The following is a 24,635-nucleotide window of genomic DNA, read 5'->3' as shown; positions in this document are numbered from 1 at the left end:
TTATGTGAGGAAGTACTCATTTCTTGACTCTTTTCTTCAAGCCTCACTTATCTGCATTTTCTGTCTCTCACCAAGTATTATGCTATTCTGAGATATAATATACTATCCAATCCTATTTTTTGGGGGGGGACTCATTGTAACTTTTTTCTCCTCTATAATCTTCATAACCAGTTAAAACATGTTCCTTTGTGACACATAATTTCATGTACATTTTATTTCTGATTTACACTGCCATCAGTCACCATCAGCATCATCACCAGTGATGGAATGTATTACAATAGTTGTAGCGTAACTGCATCTGGAACACCACAGCTGTCCACCTCCTCCTCTAGATCCCTCCCACATTCCTCATTTATTGATCATTGTTATCACCTCTTCATTACTTGTTTTTCCACATATCCTTAAAATATTTAGGGTACGTGAGACTGTAAATTGCCAGACTTCCATAGAGCAGGGTGTATTTGACCCTGAGGGTTCTGCACCCAGTCTAACATTCTACCCACATGTGCAGGAGAGAGGCAAACCTAGTGAATGATGTAGGTACGGATGGATGGATGGATGGATGAATGGGTGGGTGGGTGGATACAGTGGACCCTTGACTTACAGACGGCTTGACTTACAGACTTTTTGAGTTACAGACTTCTCTGCCCGCAAAATTTATGTTTGACTTGCAGACTGAGAATTGACTTACAGACCAGAAAAAAACCAAAATGGAACAAAAACGGCCTGTTACGGGATTAATCTGTTTTCAATGCACTGTAGGTCAATGGAGACTTGACTTACAGACTTTTTGACTTGAGAACCGCCTTCCAATACGGATTAAGTTCTCAAGTCAAGACCCCACTGTAGATAGATAGATAGATAGATATCAATACTTAGTGTGAATGGTATATAATTTCTAGCTAAACTCTCCCAAAGTAGTCCAATGAATTGAATGTTGTATATCAGATTAGAAACACTTGGATGAAATCGGAGGCCAGCCATGACTTCCCTTAGTTTCCATAAGAAAGATCCTTTTTCTCAACTTCTCTTTGCTGTTTCCTATTTAATGACCTACCTAACATTACTGCTCTGAGACTGTAAGGACTGGCAGTGCTTTCTCTCCAAGTTTCTACAGGAATGTCAGGCAGGTGCACCAAATAAGAACAGAGTTTGTCTAACACAGAGGTGGGCAACATTCAGGGGTTATAGCTGTCCCCCACGCCAATTTTTCTGAAGATAACTTTTTTCAAAATTGGAAATGACCAGGGGCCTTGCTTCTTTTGACCTCCCACATATCCCACCTTGTTCCTGTTCTGTATATTGTTATTATTTTTTCATTTATTTTGTCTCTCAGAGAGTGCTAGGAGGTGCTCACGAGAAGAGACCTTGGAAGCTAAGTAAACTCAGGGCTAATCTTAGAGCAGTGCAACAGCAAGTCCATTCCAGAGTCTGTGGCAAGAGCGAATAACAAGAAATAAGCACTTGCAGTGCAAAAACAAAGAGAGTGATAGGTTTTAATGCACTAAATAAAAAGGCATCACATTTGTGGATTCAGGATGGAGTAAACCCAAAGAGACAGTTAGCTTCACTAACAAAAAGGAATTAAAAAAGGAATTTCTCAGCTATTTGAATGAATAAAAACTACCTGAGCAGTAGAAAAGGCATACAAGTAGAGGCAACTGGACAGATGTATACAGAATGAAAGATTTCACAAGGGATACCCAGAGGGTGCTTTATCTATGATCTGTCTTGGAATGGAGATGTTTTTTATAAGGTGACTGTTTCCCATCAAGACTCCAGACTGACCAGTTTGTAGTTTTCTACATGGGCTTTCTGATCTATGGTTAGACAGGCATTTGCAAATTTTCAGCATCCCTATAGGAGCTGTTCCTTTTCATTTATTAAGAGGGCACACACAGCAATTAAGAACTAGCACAGAGAGAGCGAGAGAGCATCTGGGGCTCTTATACATTACTGTTTTCAAGCCTGTGAACTTATCTTATTGATTGTATACATATATAATTTTTGATTCAAAAAATGCCAAAGTTAATTTGCCGTTTTCTGTATTAAAACGAATGAATACATTCAGGTAACAAAACAATAAATATAGTGATGCTTAATTACTATACACCTTAAAGGTTTCTCTATTTAATTAATAGACAGTTAATTACTATATAACCTCTGAAAGTTACCCTGTTTCCCCGAAAATAAGACCTAACATGAAAATAAGCACTAGTATGATTTTTCAAGATGCTCGCAATATAAGCACTACCCCAAAAATAAGCCGCAGTTAAGTGAAACCCCGTCCTCCACCATTGTGCAGCAACCAGAAGAAGGTGATAAGACAATATTTGAATATATGTAGATTGTTGTACATGAAGAAAATAAAACATCCCCTGAAAATAATCCCTAATGCATTTTTGGAGCAAAAATTAATATAACATTAATTTTTGGGGAAACACAGTATATAGTAATTAAAGAAAAGTCTTAAAAAGATATAGCAGAATTTGGAAGTAATTTTTTTAAATGACGCTACCTGAACTGGTTGCTTTTTGGGCAAACAGGCCTAGAATAGTTTTACAAAGCAATGTACAGACTGCTAGTGTTACTTTCTTTGTGTGAATGTGAAAGAATATTTACTTGCTCCTTCCAAAATATTGTTTTGGAGCTCTTTTTATTTTATTAATATATTTGTGTTAGCAAAAACTCATAGAATAAAAATAAACAATTAGTAATTTGGTACTTGTTCAAGAGTAGGGTGTGTGTGCGTGTGCGTGTGTGTGTGCGCGTGCTCCAAGATCTGACCTGATGTCATCATGGCTGAACTTCTCTATAAGAGTTTTCCAAGCGAAGAAGGTCAGATCAGAGGGTTGGTTACCAAACCACTTTATTCAATACAATGTCTTTCAGTTAACACTATAACTACACATTTCTACTCCTCCATAAGTGTATATCGGAATGGTGTTGCTTGTTTGTCATTTTAGATGGCCCAGGCATCTTGAAGTCTGGCTAGTGACTGTGCAGATGGTAAGGAGATCAGAAAAATTAGATGTCTTCTCTTATTGTCTTTACCCATAATCACCTGCACCGAGATCTGTTCAAGCCATTATCAGTTTCCAGCATCTACGACAGCATTTTTTAAAAGCAACATAGTCTCTAACTTTCTCAAGAGCTTTTTTCCAAATCTAGAAATCTCACCCCTTAATCTCCACCAGAAATGAGATATTTCTGTAATTTGGTGAAAACTGTAGCTATAATCACTATGGTATAAGAGTATTCTTTGTGTCAAGGATTGTTTAGTTTCATCCACAGAGTTGTTGTTGTTTAGCACAAAATGGTAATTGGAAGACTTAAATTATGTGTGTGCTTGCCAATAAAAGGCATCGGTTTGCCTTCATTCTCTGTTTTCCTTGGGAATTACACCAAAGTGCTATTTACAAGCAGAAGATTAAACCATGACTCTTTGAAGAGTATTTCTGAGAACAATGTTTTTATTGAAGGCTATAACTAAATACTCATTCTGACAAGGCTGAGTGGTTTACTGTTTGGTGGCCTTCTGGAAGATGTGTTTTGTGTAAGTTGGTAAAAGCCTTGATTTAGGCACCAGACAGTCTTCTGGAAGATTCGCCATAGGTTTTTTGTTTTTTGTTTGGGTTGGTTTTTTTTTTTGCACAATCTTTGTGACTCATCACATTTTATAAATGAGTAGGGGGGCTATTTTCATAGTTATGGATTCAATGCCCTGAAGTGTTCTGAGGCTACTGATTTAGCGCTGGTACATCAAGGAATGAAACACTTTCCAGAAGATCTTCTCATGTGGCATATTGACAATGTATTTGGCTTTATTGAGAGGCATATGGGATAGCAATATAATAAAATATATACACATGAAGCAAGGTCCTTATGCTTGTCATTGTGAGGAAATTGTCCTCTGTGGCTGAATTAAATATTTGGCAAAAATGCCAGGTAAATCATAACATTTCTTTGTAAAGCAGATGAAATCTGAAGGCTTCCAATCAGCTGTACTTGTTCTAAGAAATACAATGCAGAAGATAATATTTGTTGTACACGCATAAACATATTCAAGATTTTAGCTGGTATCCTGTCCAATCCAAATGCCATATAAGCCTCTGACATACTGGCAGATTTTTCTTGAGTAAAAATATTTTTTCTGTCCTCTTCAGTTATACAAGTAATTTCAAAAATTGAGATCCTAAGTAAAATATCAGCAGTCCATTCCCAGATTAGAGGCTTAGTTGCAAAGTTCCTATTGTATTTTTAACCTGCTGTATTTCTCTCATAAACTACTTCTGTAATGTCCATATTGTAATTATAATAGTGGCTGAAATGTACAGTAGTTGTAAATCACAACTAGAATAGGCCCATTGAATGAATGGAACTTATATAGCTGATGGTTCACTTGGTGCCCACTGATTCAGTGGGCCTACTCTAGTTGTTACTTTCTACAGGATTTCTGTCAGAGGGTTTAAACTACAGTGTTTAATTCATATCCAAATTTGCTTCTAAGTAGGTTCCATAGTATGACTCATATTCCGATCACTATATAGGCATAGGCATCCTTCAGTCTCGAGAGACTATGGTAACATGCTCTGCATCGAGGAGTGTCCTCTCCAGAGCATGAAGCCCGGGTAAGGTAATATGGAGGATAGGCTGTTACCCAAGCAGCAGATCCCCCCTCTCCACATTGCTGAAATAGTCCAATGGAAAGGCAAGAGCCAATACAACTGGTTCCAGCAATGTCGCAGGAGTTGGCAGAACGACACATGCTGCCTTCGGGACTCCAGCTCCGGATTTTGCCTTGAGGTTAACTCCTGAAGCCTTTTCCATGAGTGGATATAGCCACAAGGCAGTGGAGGTTTGAAATTGGAGTTTTCCTTCTCCTAGATGGGCTACCTTCCATGGCTGATGAGCCCCACCTACCCGGGGATCACTATATATACACAATATTATTGGCATATATTAAAAAGTGAGAGCACTAATACCTCAGTCAGGATTTTTCTGGATCTGTTTATGGGATCCGGTTAATAATTTATACACACACATGCATTTATAAGATTGAGTAACATTCAAGCAAAATGTTTCATCTTCTACCATCCTCAGTTGCTCTGGTAAAAGTCTTACGTAAATATGTTAGATTCACTGTAACTGGGCTTTTAAAAGAAAGATAAAGATTTGAGAGATTCAAAAAATCATTGTCATTTTTTTGGAGTACCCATATAATGAACAGAGCATTGTACTATTTCTAGTTAATGAGATTCTGTGTTATTGAAATATCCAAACGAATTACCCAGGAAACCTGTTGAATCTTCAGTTGTACATCTTGTGTTGAAGAAGGTGCAACTCCTTCCTAGACATTTTCCATCTGTGGGTTGCATCTCTAGAGATGATGTTGTAAGCAGGATTTTGCTTAAATAAATGTGTTTGTTAGTCACTGTTATTTGTCATGATTGATAAATATACAGCATTTAACTTCTGGTTCTGGTATTTCAAAGGTACATGACTGATGGTGGATTGGGTCTTTATACCCGAAGATTAAACAGACTTCCGGATGGAATGGCTGCCGTGCGGGAAACTCTGCAACGCAACACCTCACTGGGTCTGGGTGATGCTGACAGGTAGGCCCATTTGTCTTCTGTCTTTTGTGCAGTTTTCATTCTGTCTTATTTCAGACACAGGTAGTGGAATCCTAGTGCCACGCATTGTGATAATTTGGGCTAGGATCGGTTGCTGATAATTGATTCAGGATATTTATACCAAGTGAGATTTGTCTATTTTATATGACAACAGAACTGCAAATCTAGATTCGTAGCCCACTAATGGCAAAACACAAAGCAACGTACCTAAAGTCAAAATTGTTTCCTCCCTGGAAAGGTTAGATGGTAATACAGTACAGCCGACCTGTGTTCCCTCAACTTTCCTAATATAGCAGAATAATTAGAACATGAGAACTATGAAGAAAATACCTGTAAACAAATCAATAAGTGTCAGATTTAGATTTCCATACTGTAAACTCCATCTTTTCTAGGGTAAATACAGACAAAGTGAAATCTCCAGCTCCACAGAACAGAAAAATAGCACTTTGGTTCTAAGTAGAAGGCTCTATTTATCCTTCTTAAGTTATAGTACTTAAAGGTAAAGGTTCCCCTTGACAATTTTTGTCCAGTCGTGTTCGACTCTAGGGGGTGGTGCTCATCCCCGTTTCCAAGCCATAGAGCCAGCATTTATCTGAAGACAATCTTCCATGGTCACATGGCCAGTGCGACTTAGACATGGGACACTGTTACCTTCCCACCGAGGTGGTCCCTATTTATCTACTCGCATTTGCATGCTTTCGAACCACAAGGTTGGCAGGAGCTGGGACAAGCAACAGACACTCACTCCGTCACGTGGATTCGATCTTACAGCTGCAGATCTATAGACCTTGCAGCACAGAGGCTTCTGTGGTTTAACCCGCAGCGCCACCACGTCCCTTGGGTAGTGGCTGGGGCCTATGTATTTTGTGCCATTTTTAGGTGGATTTAAACAAAACCCCAACAACAACAGATTTTGGTTAACCTGCAGTACTTAGGTTAACCAAAATCTGTTGTTGGGGTTTCGTTTAAATCCACCCTAAAATGGCACAAAATACAGAAGCCTCAGCCACTACCCAAGTATTGTTAAAGTATTTTCTCTGGTCACTTACTTGAGTTCCAAGTCACTGTCTATCTTGCTCTCAATTCATTGCCAAGTTCAGGTGTAACTGTGAATTTAGCATAGAAGACCTAGAGTGTTTTTTTTTTCTGTGACAACAATAGACCACCTACTGTACCACAGAATCCTTTCTTAAGCTTTCCCTGTTCCTTCACCCCTTACAGCAGACTCTTTAACTGGTGTTAACATGAGCCTGTTATAAGCCTGCTGGCCAGTCTTATCTCTGTTGCTTCCTAGGCATGAGGGAAGATTGTATCAACCATTAAGACTCCCTTATAGTTGAGCTGCAGACCTAATTTATAAACAAGTCCTGCAGTTCCTTCCAGCTTCCAAAGAATAAATTTTGCAGCTTTCTTACAGTTGACGGAAGGAACAAAAATAAATGATATCAATGCAAAAACAAATGCATACCAATGATTTTAAACAATCACTTAAGACTCAAATTAACATCCATTCTGCTTCATTCATAACTGTGTAAAACATGGGGTTTTATCATTGCTGGGAAAAGGACTAATTATGTCACAATTACATACTGAGATTTAAGTATCGTCTAACACTCAAATATACCATTATGTCTTTTTATGAAAAATTAAAACTTCAGGCTGCCAGGAATTTTTGCAAGCCATACAGATGGTTTCAGGGCAGGGACCCTTCTGGTATTTACAGAAATTAGAGTACAAGGCCTCTTGTTTTCCGGGGGTCTGTGGCAAGTTAACTCCATTCCCTCCTCCTTCTGTTTTTATGTGTTACTGAGTTGAATGCTTTGCACATGATTGCAAAACACAACATGTGACAAGCCCTGCTGCTTCCAGGCTTTTCCTGAGAAATTTTTATGAAAAAGACCTAGAGCAAGGTATCTCTTATCTTCTGCTCTGCTCCACTTCTAAGACTCCCATCAACTGCCTGTCACACATTGTGGGTGCCTCTCAAAGGATGATTATCTGTTGACTATGCAGTTGCTCAAAACCTTCCTTCTCAGCTGCTGTGCTACAATTTGCCCACGTTAGAGCTGAAAAAGTAGTTTCTGAGCAGTGGAAAAGCACTATGCAACACAGCAGAACTATCATAGGATTCACTTTTAATTTTTCTTTTCTTTTGTGACTGAGCAATTCTTATCTTGGTAGCTCATTGCAGACAGTGCATCCAAAAAACACTCACAGATTTCAGCTTATCACAGACCTCAATTCATACTGGAGTCCACCTGTGCTGGATGATCCCCTCTCAGCACAGTACCTTTTCAGCTTACACCAATGCAACCACTCATTTTAGCCGCCCCTGAGGCCAGCCCTCTTAAACTTTGGTGTGTTTGTTTTGATGGGCAGCCTTTCTTCATAGTTGCAGGACTAAGAAAGTTTTCTCCAACTGGACTGTACAGAGCTTGGAACCTATGATCTTCCACTTGCAAAGTATATGCTGTACAACCTTATATAAAGTTCAAGTGCTGTGACACACAGCTTTCCAGCATGTGATTTTTCTCCCATTTTGTAAAGTATATTTATTTCCCCTATAAATCTATTCCGGTTTGCGAGTGTTATGTTATATTACCCGGGACAAGAGCCATTTTCCTCCTCTAAGTGAGTGAAACGCTCATGCCAGGGACTGGTGCATTCCCAATTATATAAACTCCCCCACCCCCCCAAAAAAATCCAAAGTCTACAGGCACAAGTGGTGGAAAGGAAGAGGATACCTCCCAAAATGAGGGGGGGCAGTGGGGAGTGGAAGAAGGTAAATGTTTGCTCTGGTAAAATGGTTATTCACATTACTGGTACATCTAGTTAAAGATTTGTGTAGAGTTCTTACACTTGGAATGTAAGCAGACAGGAAAGCTTATTATCTACAGCTTGTAATTCAAATAAGAAAGGAGCAGAAGACAATACAACCTTGAAGTCTAGATCCTTGATGTTGATTAATCTTCACAGTGCACACATATCCTCAGATAAGAGGATTTGTTATATTTATGGTTGGAGCTGTTTTAGTTAGAAATCAAAAAATAATTCTGTTTTGATCTAAACCAGAGAGGTATTTACAGAATTTGCAGTTTTGAACAGTATAAAACTATGTTTTGAATTAATAAGATTTAATGCAGCCTAGTAAATTTGTGGCAGTTTTCCCCCCAGGACCCTGAAAGGGCTGTATAGACTGTCAAAAATTGGGAGGGGGCAGAATGAGACTTGAAGCACTGAGAAAAATACCTTTGAAGAATGTTCAAAGGTTTTGAAAAATGCATTTGGGGGGCATCAAATGATGCAGGGGTAAATTACCCCTCCTGGAATCCTGTAGGAGCAGCTATTCATCATTTGTTCCCACAAAAAGAGAACGCCAGGGAGGATAGGGATCACAGCCTTTGCCAATCCTTGGTTTAAGAGTAACTTAGGCAGAGAGGAAAGCACTTGCTGCTGAAGCAAGTGTGGAAATCATGCATATTCATACCCTGTCCAAAGGTCTGCAGCCACATGATGGGAACATGGCTTTCTCTAAGATCTTGAGCATAAAAGCTACTTCATCACACCATGTCAAGGATGAAGTCAGTTCCATTCTACTCAGTATTCAAATTCAGCCTATGTTTTGCTAACTTCTGAATATCCAGATAAAGATAATTAAAGATAATTTGTGTGATCTTAACCTGGAGGGGAGGAAGAACAGTGTTACAAAATCTTTTGAGGACTTAAAAAAATACCTCCACAAGTACTGGCATATCTTTATATACCCAGTGCTCCTGTGATAATGCTAATGGTATGAGGGAGCTTCATTTAAGAAGCAGTTGTGAGGGACCAGCCAACCACTTTGCTAAAGGAAGGAAACACCTTTTATTGCACTTTTAAATACATATGAAAAGAGAGGGGGAGATCTGTCACTCTCACAACAGTAGACAACCTATTATTTACTGTTTAAAAGAATGAGGGAAGTTAAGCACTCTTCCAATAAAATGGCTAATATCATATCCCTCAGGTGGAAAATCACCAAAAAAGTTTATCTAAATTTGCTATATGAAAATGTGGGTGGCAAATTGGTAAGAGGGGGCATTTCAGCTCAGCCCTAGCTGTAGTAAAACATTAGTAGGTTTTTTTGTAAGTGTAATTTTTGGAAGAGCATTCTGGAGGTTAAATTTTTGCCGCATTTGGATGGCATAAAGCCAAGTGCCCCAAGCGAGGCAACCCAAGCCTTGAACCTACATGTCACGCTAAAAAGGCTTGTGTATAAGATATCTCTAGTGATGCTTCAGCTGTGTTTCCAGCTGCTCACTCAGCTTACTTGTGCGGCTGTATTGGTTTGAGACGGAATGAAGACCTCTCTATGTTAAGTGCATTAGCATTAAACTTGGCCCTTGCAAGATACATTTCCCCCTGCAGCAGAACAGCTCATCTGAACAATGTAAATTAATTTAATGCCTCATTATTAGGTTAATGTGGATCATCACATAAACAGCTGAGCTTAGTAATTCATTCATATTTTTGTGTGCACAGGCACGCATGCCATTCACGAAGGCTAACGTTTGAACTCTACTGTAATTTTGCTTTGTTTTCTTTTCTTTTAATAGCATTTAAAGTAGCTAAAGTAGTTTCAGATCTTCTTTCTTTAGCACTAGCAAATGTAATTTACTTCACCAGTGCTCTCTGTTCTCCACTCCCCCATTCTTTATTTTACACTAGTCTCTCTCTCTTCCCTCCCTGCTCTTCATTCCTCTGTTCCAATTTTGCTTACAGTATATCGCAGAAGTGAGTACACCCCCTCACAGATCATAAATATTTTAGTATATCTTTTCATTTGACGACACTGGAGAAATGACACTTGGTTACAATGTAAAGCAGTAAGTATACAACTTGTATAACAGTGTAAATCTGCTGTCCCCTCAAAATTACACAACACATTAAGGTCTACACCTCTGGCAACAAAAGTACACCCCTAAGTGACAATGTCCAAATTGGGCCCAAGTAACCGTTTTCACTCCCTGGTGTCATGAGACCAGTTAGTGTCACAAGTCTCAGATGTGAATGGAGAGCAGGTGTTATCACTCTCACTCTCTCAGACTGGTCACTGGAAGTTCCGTATGGCACCTCATGGTAATGAACTATCTCAGGATCTGAAAAAATGAATTCTTGCTCTACAAAAATATGGCCTAGGCTATAAGAAGATTGACAAAACTCTGAAAGTGAGCTGCAGCACAGTGGCCAAGACTATACAGCAGTTTAACAGGACAGGTTCCACTCAGAACAGGCCTCACCAAGGTCCACCAAAGAAGGTGAGTGCCCATGCTCAGTGTCATATCCAGAGGTTGGCTTTGGGAAATAGATGTATGAGTGCTGCCAGCATTGCTGCAGAAGTTGAAGGGGTGGGGAGTCAGCCTGTCAGTGCTCAGACCATACGCCGCACACTGCATCAAATTGGTCCCCAGGGCTGTCGTCCCAGAAGGAAGTCTCTTCTAAAGATGATGCACAAGAAAGTCCGCATACGGTTTGCTGCAGACAAGCAGACTAAGGACATGGATTTCTGGAACCATGTCCTGTGGTCCGATGAGACTAAGATAAATTTATTTGGTTCAGATGGTGTCAAGCACCAAAGTGCCTACAGTCAAGCATGGTGGTGGGAGTGCCATGGTCTGGGGCTGCATGAGAGCTGCCAACATTGGGGAACTGTGACATACTGAAATAGAGCATGATCCCCTTCCTTCAGAGACTGGGCCACAGGGCAGTATTCCAATGTGATAATGACCCCAAACACACCTCCAAAATGGCCACTGCCTATCTAAAGAAGGTGAGGGTAAAGGTGATGGACTGGTTAAGCATATCTCCAGACCTAAACCCTATTGAGCATCTGTGGGGCATCCTGAAATGGAAATGGAGGTGCACAGGGTCTCTAACATCCACCTCTGCGATGTCATCATGGAGGAGTAGAAGAGGACTCCAGTGGCAACCTGTGAAGCTCTGGTGAACTCTATGCCCAAGAGGGTTAAGTCAGTGCTGGAAAATAATGGTGGCTACACAAAATATTGATGTTTTGTGCCACATTTGGACATTGTCACTTAGGGTGTACTCACTTTTGTTGCCAGCGGTATACTCACTGCTTACATTGTAGCCAAGTGTTATTTCTCCAGTGTTGTCACATGAAAAGATAATACTAAAATATTTATGAAATGTGAGGGGGTGTACTCACTTCTGTGATATACTGTAGGTTAGAAACCTCTTTGTACCCCACATTCCAATGGGGTACAAAGAGGTACTCCACTGGAATGTCTTCTTTCTTTTCTTTCCTGTTGTGATTTGCCATCAGTAGCATCCAATTTAATAACAACCCTAACTGTGTTTTCAAGGTATGTGATATTAATTGTTGCCACCCATCAGAGGGTTTCCATGGCCAAGTGAAGATGTGAACTCAGGTCACTTGACTCCTAGTCCATTGTTGTATCCACTATTCCAAAGTGGCGCTCTACCAAAACTGTCTTATCACATTCTTACTATTCTTCCAGTTTACTATTCTCATCCACTCTTCCTTTCTCACCCAGAGCTTAGAACATTACTTTTTTAAAAAGGTTACTCAGAAGAGGGAAAACCCATAAGTCAGGCTTTATGGGGGGGGGGCTCTGGAGGGAGAACATGTTAATGACCATGATGGGAACCACATGATTCCCATCTCTGATTCCCAGAAGTCAATGAATTCTATTCAGCAAGATTCTCTTGTTTTTAAAATATTACCTTATATATTATTTTATGAATGTTTTACCTTGAAGTCTAAAAATAATTTAAATTGCCAAAGAAATCATATCAACTCATTGGCATAGATATAATGTAAACACGAGAGAAGATCAAGAGATTGTTGGCATTTTGATTCCGTGCAAAACAGGATTCAATGAAATACTGTGTTCTGTGTACTGGTTAGACTCCCTGCTTTTCTAGTGTTGCTAGCTCCATTTCTAAAGTAAAATTTCTGTTTGTGAAATGGAAACCAGTCAGCCCTTAGAAATCGTGGCTACTATAGGCCTTGTTCATGATAGGGTATGTTTATAATTTTTATCTTAACTGATGAATTATAATTTAATTTAACCTTAAAATTGCCCATGCCATGACAGTTTAGGGATTCATAAGCAAGTCAGTGTGTTAGAAACATTGTTTTAGCAGTGTATCTTTCACTGTAAACATATGCGTGACATATACGGTCCAGTTAAACAAGTCTTAATCATGTCTCAGTTTTTTGTATATTACTGTATACTTTGTGGAAAAATATTTTCTAGAGTCAAAAATTATTGTGATACCTTATCTTTTGAATTTACTCCTAAAGAAACACATCACTGCCCCTTGTAAAATTTATGCAAGCAACCTGGTTTATTGGCAGTAGAGAAAACTGGAGTAGTTCTTTCTATGCCACGGTATGTCTTCCAGACAGACATCTGGTTGATAAGAAGCAAATACGGCCATTATTTACAGTTCCTTCCAGGGCATGCCACCCAATTTTGAGTTGGAAGAGACCTGGAGATACAAAGCCTGTCTTTCTTATTCTTCCCTACTCCTGCAACAAATCATATGGCACTTTAAAGACTGAAATCTGATCTAAGGAGATAGCAGATTCAAAAATGTCAGGACAGATAGAATTAAGTCCCTTCTTTTTGCTTACAGTTTCTCGATTGTTAATTTTGCCACCCTAGTTTTGAATTGCATGGAATAGTGGCAGTGTCAGGACAATGAAACAGTGTGGTTAGAATGTCAGACTAGGATTTAGAAGATTTTGATTCATATTCATATTCTTTCATTATGTTCTCCATGGATGAGTTTGGGCCTTCCACATTCCCTGAGATTTATCTGCCTTATAGGTTTGTTGTCAGGGTAATGTATATTGCCATAGTTACTTGAAGGAAACAAAGTGTCTAAATGCAACAAATGAGCATTATTTATTTTCTTTCATGCATTTTCCAGCATTGTTTCAAGAGGTAGCATAAAATATTTAAAAAATAAAAAATCATAATTCAGTCACTTTATATATCGAATAGGAACACATTAATTGAATTTCAATGCATTCCTATGGGAAAACGCGCTTCACAAGATGAAATTTTCACAATACAAAATGACTTGTGCAGCGAATTATTTTTTGTCTTGCGCGGCATCACTGTACTTGCTAGACAGAACAGTGTTGTTGTTCTTTAGTCGTGTCCGATTCTTTGTGACCCTATCGACCAGTGCATGTCAGGCCCTCCTGTCTTCCACTGCCCCCTGGAGTTGGGTCAAATTCATGTTGGTAGTGGTTGTTGTGGGTTTCTCAGGCTCCTTGGCTGTGTTCTGAAGGTTGTTCTTCCTAACGTTTTGCCAATCTCTGTGGCCGGCATCTTCAGAGGACAGCACTCTGTGCTCATGTTGGTAGCTTCGATGACACTGTCCAACCATCTTATCCTCTGTTGTCCCCTTCTCTTCTTACCTTCACACTTTCCCAACATCAGGGTCTTTTCCAGGGACTCTTCTCTTCTCATGAAATGGCCAAAGTATTGGAGCCTCAGTTTCAGGATCTGTCCTTCCAGTGAGCACTCAGGGTTGATTTCCTGCAAAATGGAAAAACAGTAGTCTGATCCAATGTCAGGCAGCTTTCTTTGCTACTGTCTCTCTCTCACTGATGAAACTAAGCAGGTCTGGGTCTGGCAAATTTGTGGAGGAGAGATTGTGTGGAAACCTAAAATAACCACCTTGAGGTCTATGATGAAAGAAAAGCAAAATCTAAATGTGCTTAATACGTAAAAGAGAGGAGCAAAGATGAAAGATTAATCCAACACATTCAATTTTGCCATATATTCTAGTTTTTATGCTTTTCAAATCAGTGGGATGCACATATTTGTGTTTATCTAACTTACATAAACAGATATAAAGGGTACATTGATTTTTTTTTTCTGTATTGTGCCCATGGGGTAGAATAGAATGGTAGTTAAAAAACTCAGGGGCCAGTTGAACCTCTGAGAAGTGGAAAGTTCTCCCAGTGTAGTAATATGGGATTGCCCCATTTCTGCAAGACTTGCTGTTGCAGAAATGGAGGGTAAGTTTTCTTCATATCTCTGTGTCTGCAGTATCTCTCCGTCTGCCCTAAATGGCTTGATCCAGGTTACTAAGCTGACAGAACATTCTGCTCAGCGCAACCTTGGCATGATCCTGAGCAGTTCATTCTCCCATAAAACAATCAGCGCTATGCCACATGTGTCCTAGTCAGTCTCAGAAGCACTAGAATGCTTCTCATCGTTTTTGCTGCTGCAGATTAACATGCTTGCTCTCCTGGCATTTGTCTTCAAGTATTTGTTGACACCTTGGCTCTTGGAAGAGATCATGAATCCAAAATTAGCCACCCAGATGGTTGTGCATGAATATTTATAGTCACTGTAACAGAAAAATCAAAGGGCCACTTAAAGGTTGAACTGAGCAAATCCCACTCCTCACTTAGCTGTCTGGTTCACTGTATTTATCAGCAAGTTCAAAGAGCAGCCCTGCTCCCAAAGGAAAATATAAGTAATATGCCAATGGATGCAGATAAACCTCCATGTGAATTTCAAAAGACAACATTGGTCTTGAAAACCAGATGCCAAAAGAACAATAAAATACATCCCCATCAAAGTTTTTTTAACCTCTATTTTTTCATGCAATCAATTAAAAATTATTAAGGAATTACAACTGCTGTCAATAACTACTAGATTCTGAGATAGGTAAAGGTAAAGGTTCCCCTTGACATTTAGTACAGTTGTGTCCGACTCTAGGGGGCGGTGCTCATCCCCGTTTCCAAGCCATAGAGCCAGCGTTATTGTCCGAAGACAATCTTCTATGGTCACATGGCCAGTGCGACTTAGACACGGAACACTGTTACCTTCCCACCAAGGTGGTCCCTATTTATCTACTTGCATTTGCATGCTTTCGAGCCGCTAGGTTGACAGGAGCTGGGACAAGCGTCGGGCACTCATTCTGTCACGTGGATTCGATCTTATGACTGCTGATCTTCTGACCCTACAGCACAGGCTTCTGCGGTTTAACCCGCAGCACCACCACGTCCCTCCGATTCCGAGAACAGTAGTCCAAAAACCTAATTTTCCCAAGTTGTGCAGCTTTTAGACCTCAATATATGTGGATACTTCATTTACCTTAGCTATCTCATTTAACAGCATTTAGACAGCAACAAGTCACTGTACTTTTAAGCAATGCAGCATGTTTATAATTCATTCAGAAAAGATGTCAACCCTTGTGAATTCTATTTTTGCTTCTAATACCATGCAGTAATCTAGCCAGTGTGGTGTAGTTGACAGAGGGATGGACTAGGATTCTGGAGACTAGGTATGAATTTTCACTCAGTCATGGAAACTTAACAGGGCAGGGGCTGGCACTGGTAAAACCAGTCCTTAAACATCTCATTTACCTTGAAAGCCCTATTAGGATCCATATAAATTGATTCTGACTTGGTGGCACGTAGAACACACAATCCTCCCTGAACTGTGTCCTCCTAGGTGAGAATGAGAGACAAAAGCTGCAAATCTGTAATTAGTTTGGAATTAGGGCCACATTAGACATAGGAAAAGTTATTTTGTAGTTTAAATCACCCTGGGTATGTCTGCATGTCCAATTTATCTTCATACTAAAGGCAGATATCTCTGTATAGAGTAGACATTTGATCTAGATGGGGGAGATAGAAGTCTAATAAAATAATTAAAATAAATATATCTCTATCGTATATTTGTCATATTGCCTTGAGAATATGCATCACAGTTGACATGGAAAGCCTATGCCAATAGTGCAGGTGGGGTGGATTCAGCTTAGTCCTGGGCTCCCCTGATGGGAGCTACCCATAAAGGAAGTACAGTATAGTGATTGACCTGGGTAGGTGGGGCTCGTCAGCCTTGGAAGGCAGCCCGTCTAGGAGAAGGACAACTCTGATTTCAAACCTCCACTGCCTTGTGGTTATATCCACTGATGGAAAAGGCTTCAGGAGTTAACCTCGAGGCAAAATCCGGAGCCGGAGTCCCGGAGGCAGTTCGTGTCATTCTGTCAACTCCTGCGATGTTGCTGAAACCAGTTGTATTGGCTCTTGCCTTTCCATTGGACTATTTCAGCGACGTGGAGAGGGTGGATTTGCTACTTGGGTAACAGCCTGTCCTCCATATTATTCTACCCAGGCTTTGTGCTCTGGAGAGGACACTCATACAGAGCGTGTTACCATGGTCTCTCAAGACTGAAGGATGCCTAAGAAGAATAGTGACTGAAAGAAAGGAACCTTTTCATGTAACAGATGTACGTGCATTGAGTTCCAGGCCTGCTGACCTTCCGGAAATTATCACATTGCCCAAGGCTATGCTGATGAGTATCAGGACATGAACTATCAATGAATAGCTTGAAAGGTTACTATAGAGCACTTAAATAACATATGAGTAAAAGGGTTTTGCACAACTTCAGTCAACACTTTTAAGACCCATGATGGATCACAGATGGAGCATTTGACTCAATGCATTTTCATCTTAGCACTGCTGCCTGCTACAAGTAATTTGTTGTTTTCTTTTTAATTTGCTGTGCTTCCATTTTATCTTCTCTCAGAATAACCCATTGTGCATTTTTCCTTTTGTAATTATGCGTCTAATTATATTTGTTTAGATGAAGTGAGAGCAGGATGTGAATGGCTGTACTTTCATGATACTTACCCCTTTCTGTCTGTTTCCTTCTGTGTACTTATAATGGATTTATTCTTACTCTGTTATTGAACATTTATAAAATAACAGTTTTTACTGAGCTCATAGTTCTTGAAAGCTATGGTTAATACACTCTGGTAGGCATTTCTAAAATTTTGAGCTGAAATCATTATTTTGTTCGGAATTTGTTTGAGCTGTGGAACTAGCTTTTTTCTTTGTTTGAAAGGTTTTTCAGTTTTACTTGCAAATGTTCCAAAACATTTACATCTGAAGTCTCCACTTATGTCATGTAGATGGGAAGTGTTTATGTTTGTATGTGTTCTAATGAAGACTTGCAAATAGCCTGTGTAATCCTTGGACATATTTTAAAATAGGTGTATAATTGTTTGATAGACTATATGGCAGTTAGGCAAGCCAGCTGGGAACAGAGGAAGCTACCATATACTGAGTCAGACCATTGGTCCATACATCCTACTATTATCACTTCTGAATCTCAGTGGCTCTCCAGGGCTTTAGGCAGGATTTTGTTTCCCAAGCCTTGCCTGGAAATCTCTGGTATTACTTGGTCTCCATTCCCAGTACTAACAAATACGTACCAACCATGTTTACCTTTTGAAATCAGATGAGAACATTGTGGTCAGGGTGGTGTGGCAGTACAGATAAGAGTTGAATCCTACTGAAGACTAAAGTACCCTAGATTCAAGGTTCCTATCCTTCTCCTACTCTTAGATGACATGTGTCACGTGGCACTTATTTTGAAATGGCAAAGCAGAATGTAGCTTTTTCTCCTTCACCTCATCCATGATCTTGTGCATATTAATGCTGAAGAACATCCTAGGAGCATTCTCCTAGTAAGTGTCTTTAGAGCTGCCACTTCTTACTTGTGAAGGAACAGAATGTGATAATCAACCCTGCTTTGTATTTTTTTTAAATCATAAGAGATAATTGTCACAGGGAATTTGGTTTTCTGGATCTACCTTGAATTTAATGGTACTTACGTCTGAGGGGATGTGTATACAATTATGCTGATAGTCAACAATATGATTGCTGAACAGCCTTTCTTATTCATTAAATGATCTATTAATGTAGCATAGCCAGAAGCAATATGGTGTTTGGCTAAATCTTATCACTGTTACTCTAATGAATTTTGAAATCTGGATTTCTTTGTCCAATTGCTAATGCCAGATGCCAGCAGTACTGGAAGTAGCAAACATTGTTGCTCAATGTATTGATTACCCACATAGATATCTATAGAATTTGTGTAGATTTCTGTAGAAATGTAAATATGAAAGAATTATAAACATTGATTCCTCTATGGTCATGAGTGAAAAATGGTTAGATACTTTCAGAGTAGTGCAAATATGTCAGTTATATTAATTTTGAAATTTTAGAACTGAGAAATGTGGCAGCAAGTGAAGTGACTCTGACATGACTATATTTGCACATCACAAGACGCCATTGTGTTGTTTGCTGAAATCTTTGTTGTTGTGATGTGTGATCCTATCTATGTTAGCAAATCGTAGTTTGCTAACTGTCTACAAACTACAGTCTTAAGTACATGGGTTGTTTGAACTGGCTTATGGACTTGTTTATTCCATAGCTTGTCCTGGTTTTCTTAGGTGCCCATCTTGAAATGTCAGGAAGTGGAAGAGCAACAAAACTGAAAAAGGGAACATAAACCACAGTTTGGTTGGTCATTGGCCATGCAGTCTGTGACTTGCGTACAAACTATGGTTAACAGAAAACATAGCTTATTGTGATGGGCCAACTTGGCTTAGGACATTAAATAAGATCTCTTGCCCACTGATAATCAAATAGAGAGGCATGGCTTTCGAAGTGTGATTCTGTGTTTGTTCAGTAAAAAGTAATTTGCACTTTGTTCAGTAGTTCTACAGTTGTGCATGGTTCTGCAGGTTTTGTTCCTTTTGCAAGCAGAAATATTCATATTTGCAGAAGGGATTTTAGTTCTGCACAACCTCCATTCTGTGCTTAAATACTATGGCGGGACTTTCAGCTCCCAACTAATTTGAAAAATACTATGGAAAAATCAGGTTCAGTGCTTCTAATTTACAGCTATTCCCAAGTCAATGCTTTCTTGTAAATACAAGCACAGAAGCAAGCATCCTTATTTAATGATGTGTTAAACCCAGGGAATACAGAAGAAAGAAGGGAGGAAAAGAAGCTGAAATAGAAGAGAGGATGTTTCAAATAAGTTTTTTATTTTATTTTAGCAGAACATTTGCGTGCTGAGCAAATAGAACACACTATTTAATGAATCATTTGTTGAATAAAAAGCTGTGCCTGCAGATATACACATAAGCATTTAATCATTCAAACCTTGATTTCAGGAACATCTTGGCTGCTTATATCCTTGGGGGGAGAATTGAAATAATCAGATCCCAAGGTGATAGAAAGCAGTGCACTATTTTTTAATTCTATTCCTTTAAAAAATATAATTAAAAATAAAAACAAAAAACAAACCTACTGCAGCAAGAGCAATAGTCCATCCTTCATACAATGGGCTTTTTTGTTTGTTTTTCACTCCTATTTTTTAAAACATCAGGGATTATTTAAAATTGTATTCCTTGTCTAAAATAGGAAGCCGTATCATCCATGCTCTAAGCTCAAAATTTTGCAGCCTCATCTTGCTGCATATGCTCCAATTTTCCTTATTTACCAGAGACGCTTGTTATTTTTGGATACCTTTATCTAGTAGTGTCTCAGTTTTGCCTTTTGGGGAAAAGGTTGCACATTTGATTAATGGTAGGTTTAAGCTGTTATTATTTATTCTAGGGTGAAAAACATCACTTCCCGGACACTGAGTCCTGTATTTATTCAGTACCAAGTAAACCATAGAAACAAATTGCAAGCCTTCTTTATATCAATGCTCCTTCACAAATGGTTGTGATAATCTAACTCTACAGTTCTTAGCCTTTTCTGTACCACGGACCCCCTTTAAATATCTTTTGTTGCTGAGGACCACCAAGACTTAACTCAAGATTTAGAACTCTAAAGTGCATCAAATATTTATGAAAAGTTTCTCATGAAAGTTCTACAGATTTGGAGAGAAGAGAGAAATATGTTAATTTGTTAACGCACACACTCTTATAGTATTTTTATTGGAATGATTCCATACAAATTAGCAACAACAATAACAGCATACATACTGCACCAATATTTAACAGATACTTAGGCTTTTGGTTAAAACTTGTATCTGTTCTAAAATGCCAGTCAATGTTTTTATACTTTTGACTGTGCCTAGTGTTTTTGAATAACAACAACAACAACAACAACAACAATAATAATAGTAATAATAGAAAAATGGAAAACCATCTTAATGGCCTATGGTGAAGAAATTGGGGACATTAACATCAAAAGAGGAATATTTCAGGGGGATTCTTTGTCACCACTGCTGTTTTAACATTCCTCTAATCCCCATGTCAATAATTTTAAATAAAACTGGATTGGGCTACCATATTTCACAACAAGCTGGAAAAATCAATCATCTCTTATGGATGACCTAAAATTATATGCAAAAAGTTCCCCAGAGATAGAATCACTGCTAAACACAGTGTAAATATTTAGTGAAGATATCCAATTGAAATTTGGAATTGACAGATGTGCAGCTCTGTCTGTACACCATGGCAAGATCCAAAAACTAGATGGAATAAAGTTAAAAAATGGCAATATTATAAAATAACTCTCAAGTGATAAAAATTATAAATACCTTGGACTACTAGAAGCAGACAACATTGTGCACACAAAAGTTAAAGAACTGACAGAACGAGAATATATCAAAAGACTGCGGAAAATCTTAAAATTGAAATTAAATGTGGAAAATACAATCAAAGCCATAAACACATGGGCCGTTCCAGTAATTAGCTACCCAGTTGGAGTAATAGATTGGACTCAAACAAACTAGAAGAATTGGATCGAAAAGCACGGAAACTAATGAACATGCATCACACACTACATCCAAAAAGTAATGTGGACAGATTATAGTCACCATGAAAAATCGAAGGCAATGGATTACTGCAAATACAGCAGGTATTAGAGGTACCTAATACCTCATAGAGGTATTCCTTGTAGTAGAGGAAGGAAAAAAAGAAGCCTACATGATTATATCAGTACAGTGGTGCCTCGCTTAACAGTTGCCCCGCATTACGATGAAATCGCTGTATGACGATCTTTTTGCGATCGAAATTGCGATCGCAAAATGATGGTCTAAATGGGTTTTTTTCACTTTGCGAAGGTCGGTTCCCTGCTTCGGGAACCGATTCTTCGCATTACGACGATCAAAACAGCAAATCGTCGGGTTTTCAAAATGGCCACCAGGTGTTTAAAATGGCTCCCCACTGTGTTTAGGCAGTGAAAATGGCCGCCGTATGGAGGATCTTCGCTGGATGGTTAGTTTTTACCGCATTGGAATGCATTGAACGGGTTTCAATGCGTTTCAATGGGGTTTTTAATTTCGTTTTACGATATTTTCACTTAAAGGTGATTTTCCTGGAACACATTATCGTCATTAAGTGAGGCACTACTGTACAAGCAGAGAAAAATTACCGAAAGAAGTGAAAATGGAGAATATTTTGAAAACAACAGAAACAAAGTTTCAATATAAGAAACAACAATTTGAAAAGAAATTAAACATCTGGAAAAATAAACCACTACATGGACAACACCTGAAAAATATTAATGGAAAGCATGATTATAATTCAACATGGGCATGGCTAAAACTGGGGACCCTTAAGAAAGAAACTGAAGGCTTGCTTTTTGCTGCAGAAGAACAAGCACTCCAAACCAATGTGATGAAATCAAGGATTTCTGCTAACAGCAAATGTCGACTCTGCCAAGAAAAAGATGAAACTGTGTCACACCTCCTCTGTGAATGTCCAAAGACTGCACAAACAGATTACAAAGTTAGACATGATAGGGTGGCAAAGTTAGTGCATTGGTTATTATACAAAAAATATAACTTGCCAGCATCCAAAAACCCGTGGGAACATCAGGTGGAGAAAATGTCAGAAAATGAGGAAGTCAATATCTTGTGGGATTTCTGGATCCAAACGGACAGACAGTAATAATAGAACAAATAAATATCCGGATCACTGACTTTGCAATTCCAGGGGATGCCACACACACACAACACTTGATCTTAGCCACCAGAGTTGAAAATAAAGAATTGGAAAAACTAACAAAGTACAGAGACCTGGCAATCAAAACATCTCTCCTCTGGAAGAAACACACATCAGTGGTCCCCATAATCATTGGGGCTTTGGGAACAACCTCAAGAAATTTCACACAATACTATAAGCAGTTGCAAATATCAGAAATCACACCATCAGAGCTACAAAAAACCCCCAGCAATATTAGGAAGATCATACTGCTTAGATATTTAACAGTTACTTAGGTTTTTGGTTAAAACTTGTATCTGTTATGTAATACCCGTCAATGTTTTTATAATTTTGACCTGCCTGGAATTTAATAATAAATAAATAAATAAATAAATAAATAAATTAATAAATTAATAATAATAATAATAATAATAATAATAATAATAATAATAATAATAATAATAATAATAATAATAAATAAAATAAAAACAACAGCAGCAGCAATAATAGTAATAATAGTTGTTATTGAGCTATTGTGTGCGGTTTTCTGGTTTTTGCTATTAGCTGAGAAACTTCAAAAGAGGTCTTCACTGTATTTTCATTGTTTCAAGCATCCCCTGTAGTCTCTAACTAACTAATTCTTGATTTAGAACATTATTAATGACATACTATTGCAGCATACATTAATAAAGCAGCAGGAAGGGGGAATTCTTTAGCAATATGTTAGGGGTATGGGTCTGTTCAACATTTTTTTCCTGCTGTGATATTATGAATATAAAAAATAAACAAGAAAACCTTTAATTTCATTAAACAGAGATAGAACATGTTACCTTCCACATGTGATTGAATTGCAGTTTCCATGATTTCTCACTTTTGTTATGCTAGCTGGGGCTGAGAGTTAGAGTCTATTAATACGTATCTGGAAAGCCAAGTGTTCCCCACTCTATACAGTGGTGCCTCGCTTAGCGATCGCTCCGTTTAGCAAAGAAATTGCTTAGCGACACATTTTTTGTGATCGCAAAAGTGATCGCTTTGCGATGGTCCCTATGGGGTATTTTCGCTTTGTGATGATCGCGGGGAAGCGATCATCGCAAAGCAACCCTTTTTGCACAGCTGATCGGCAGTTTCAAAATGGCAGCCAGGAAAGAAAATATGGCCGCCTGCTGTTTTTGGGACGGATTCCTCGCTTTAGAGGCACCAGAAATGGCGGCGCTATGGAGGATCTTCGCTCAAAAGTGAGTTTTAAGCCCATAGGAATGCATTAATCACATTTTAATGCGTTTCTCTGGCCTTTTTAATTTCACTTAGCAATGTTTTCGTTTAGCAGCGATTTTTTCAGAACAAATTAACATCGCTAAGTGAGGCACCACTGTATTAGCAAATAGATTGCTTTATGAGTACAGTATAGACCAAGCAGAAGTCTTCATATCCAGTGAATATTTGGAAAAGGCTTGTTTATTTAATATCTCTTTTCTGCCCATGAATGCAAGTTTTAAATGCAAATATTGTACTCAGAGTATAAAATCTCCCCAGGTGCCCCAAATCTTGTGCCCATTTAAGCCATCCATGTACTACTGCTTTGTCTTGCATTTGTAAGAATCAGGGCAGGGCAGGATTCTAAATATTCTTCCTCTGATCCAGTAGAGGGAGCAATGTGGAAGAAACACAAGTAATTGTAGAAAATGGCAGGCTTTAGAGTAGAGGAAGAGAGGTAAGAACTTCCTTGATCTATCACAGACTTCTATTTTCTGATAATTCCATCCATAAAATGCATGAGTCAGGCTCTCCCCACTTCCCACTATTTTGACAAAATTTGTATTTGTTCTTTAGAAAACTAGTTATGTATTTTAATAAGTGTAGCAGTTTCTTACCTCTGCAAACCATCATGGCCTGTTCAAGATTTTGGTAGACAAAATCCTACTCATTTTACTTATTAAACGTAGACAAATGAGGGGCAGGAGATTACTAACAAGTTAGCTTGATTCCCCATTGTTTAGACTCCAGTGAAGCTGCTACCTCCAGTAATAGCAAAGTCCAATTTTAGACAAGAAATACATTTATTTTTCCATTCAAAATAACTGATTTAGCATAGGGCCTAAGACTTGATTTGTTGAATGACACTGGAATCCAATTCTTGCAAGCAAACTAATCATTCTTGTTTGTCTCCAGTTTCTGATATTCAGGGAAATGTACTATCTTGA

The 24,635-nt window shown here is 38.7% G+C and overlaps 1 protein-coding gene across 13 annotated transcripts in view; it reads left to right on the top strand.

Annotated features, from left to right (window-relative positions):
• The window catches only part of NAV2 (neuron navigator 2), a 676,025-nt gene that overhangs the window by 557,192 nt on the left and 94,198 nt on the right, over positions 1-24,635 (top strand). For all 13 annotated transcript variants that reach the window (XM_072985896.2, XM_078383145.1, XM_072985895.2 and 10 more), the window contains one exon: positions 5,496-5,618. In XM_072985896.2, the coding sequence (XP_072841997.2) occupies positions 5,496-5,618 (123 nt within the window). The remainder of the gene's footprint in view (positions 1-5,495; positions 5,619-24,635) is intronic.

The sequence above is a fragment of the Pogona vitticeps genome, chromosome 1 (genome assembly GCF_051106095.1).
Source record: "Pogona vitticeps strain Pit_001003342236 chromosome 1, PviZW2.1, whole genome shotgun sequence".
Classification (NCBI taxonomy): domain Eukaryota; kingdom Metazoa; phylum Chordata; class Lepidosauria; order Squamata; family Agamidae; genus Pogona; species Pogona vitticeps.
The sequence above is the reverse complement of the archived record's forward strand: the minus strand, read 5'-3'. Positions and strand labels throughout refer to the sequence as shown.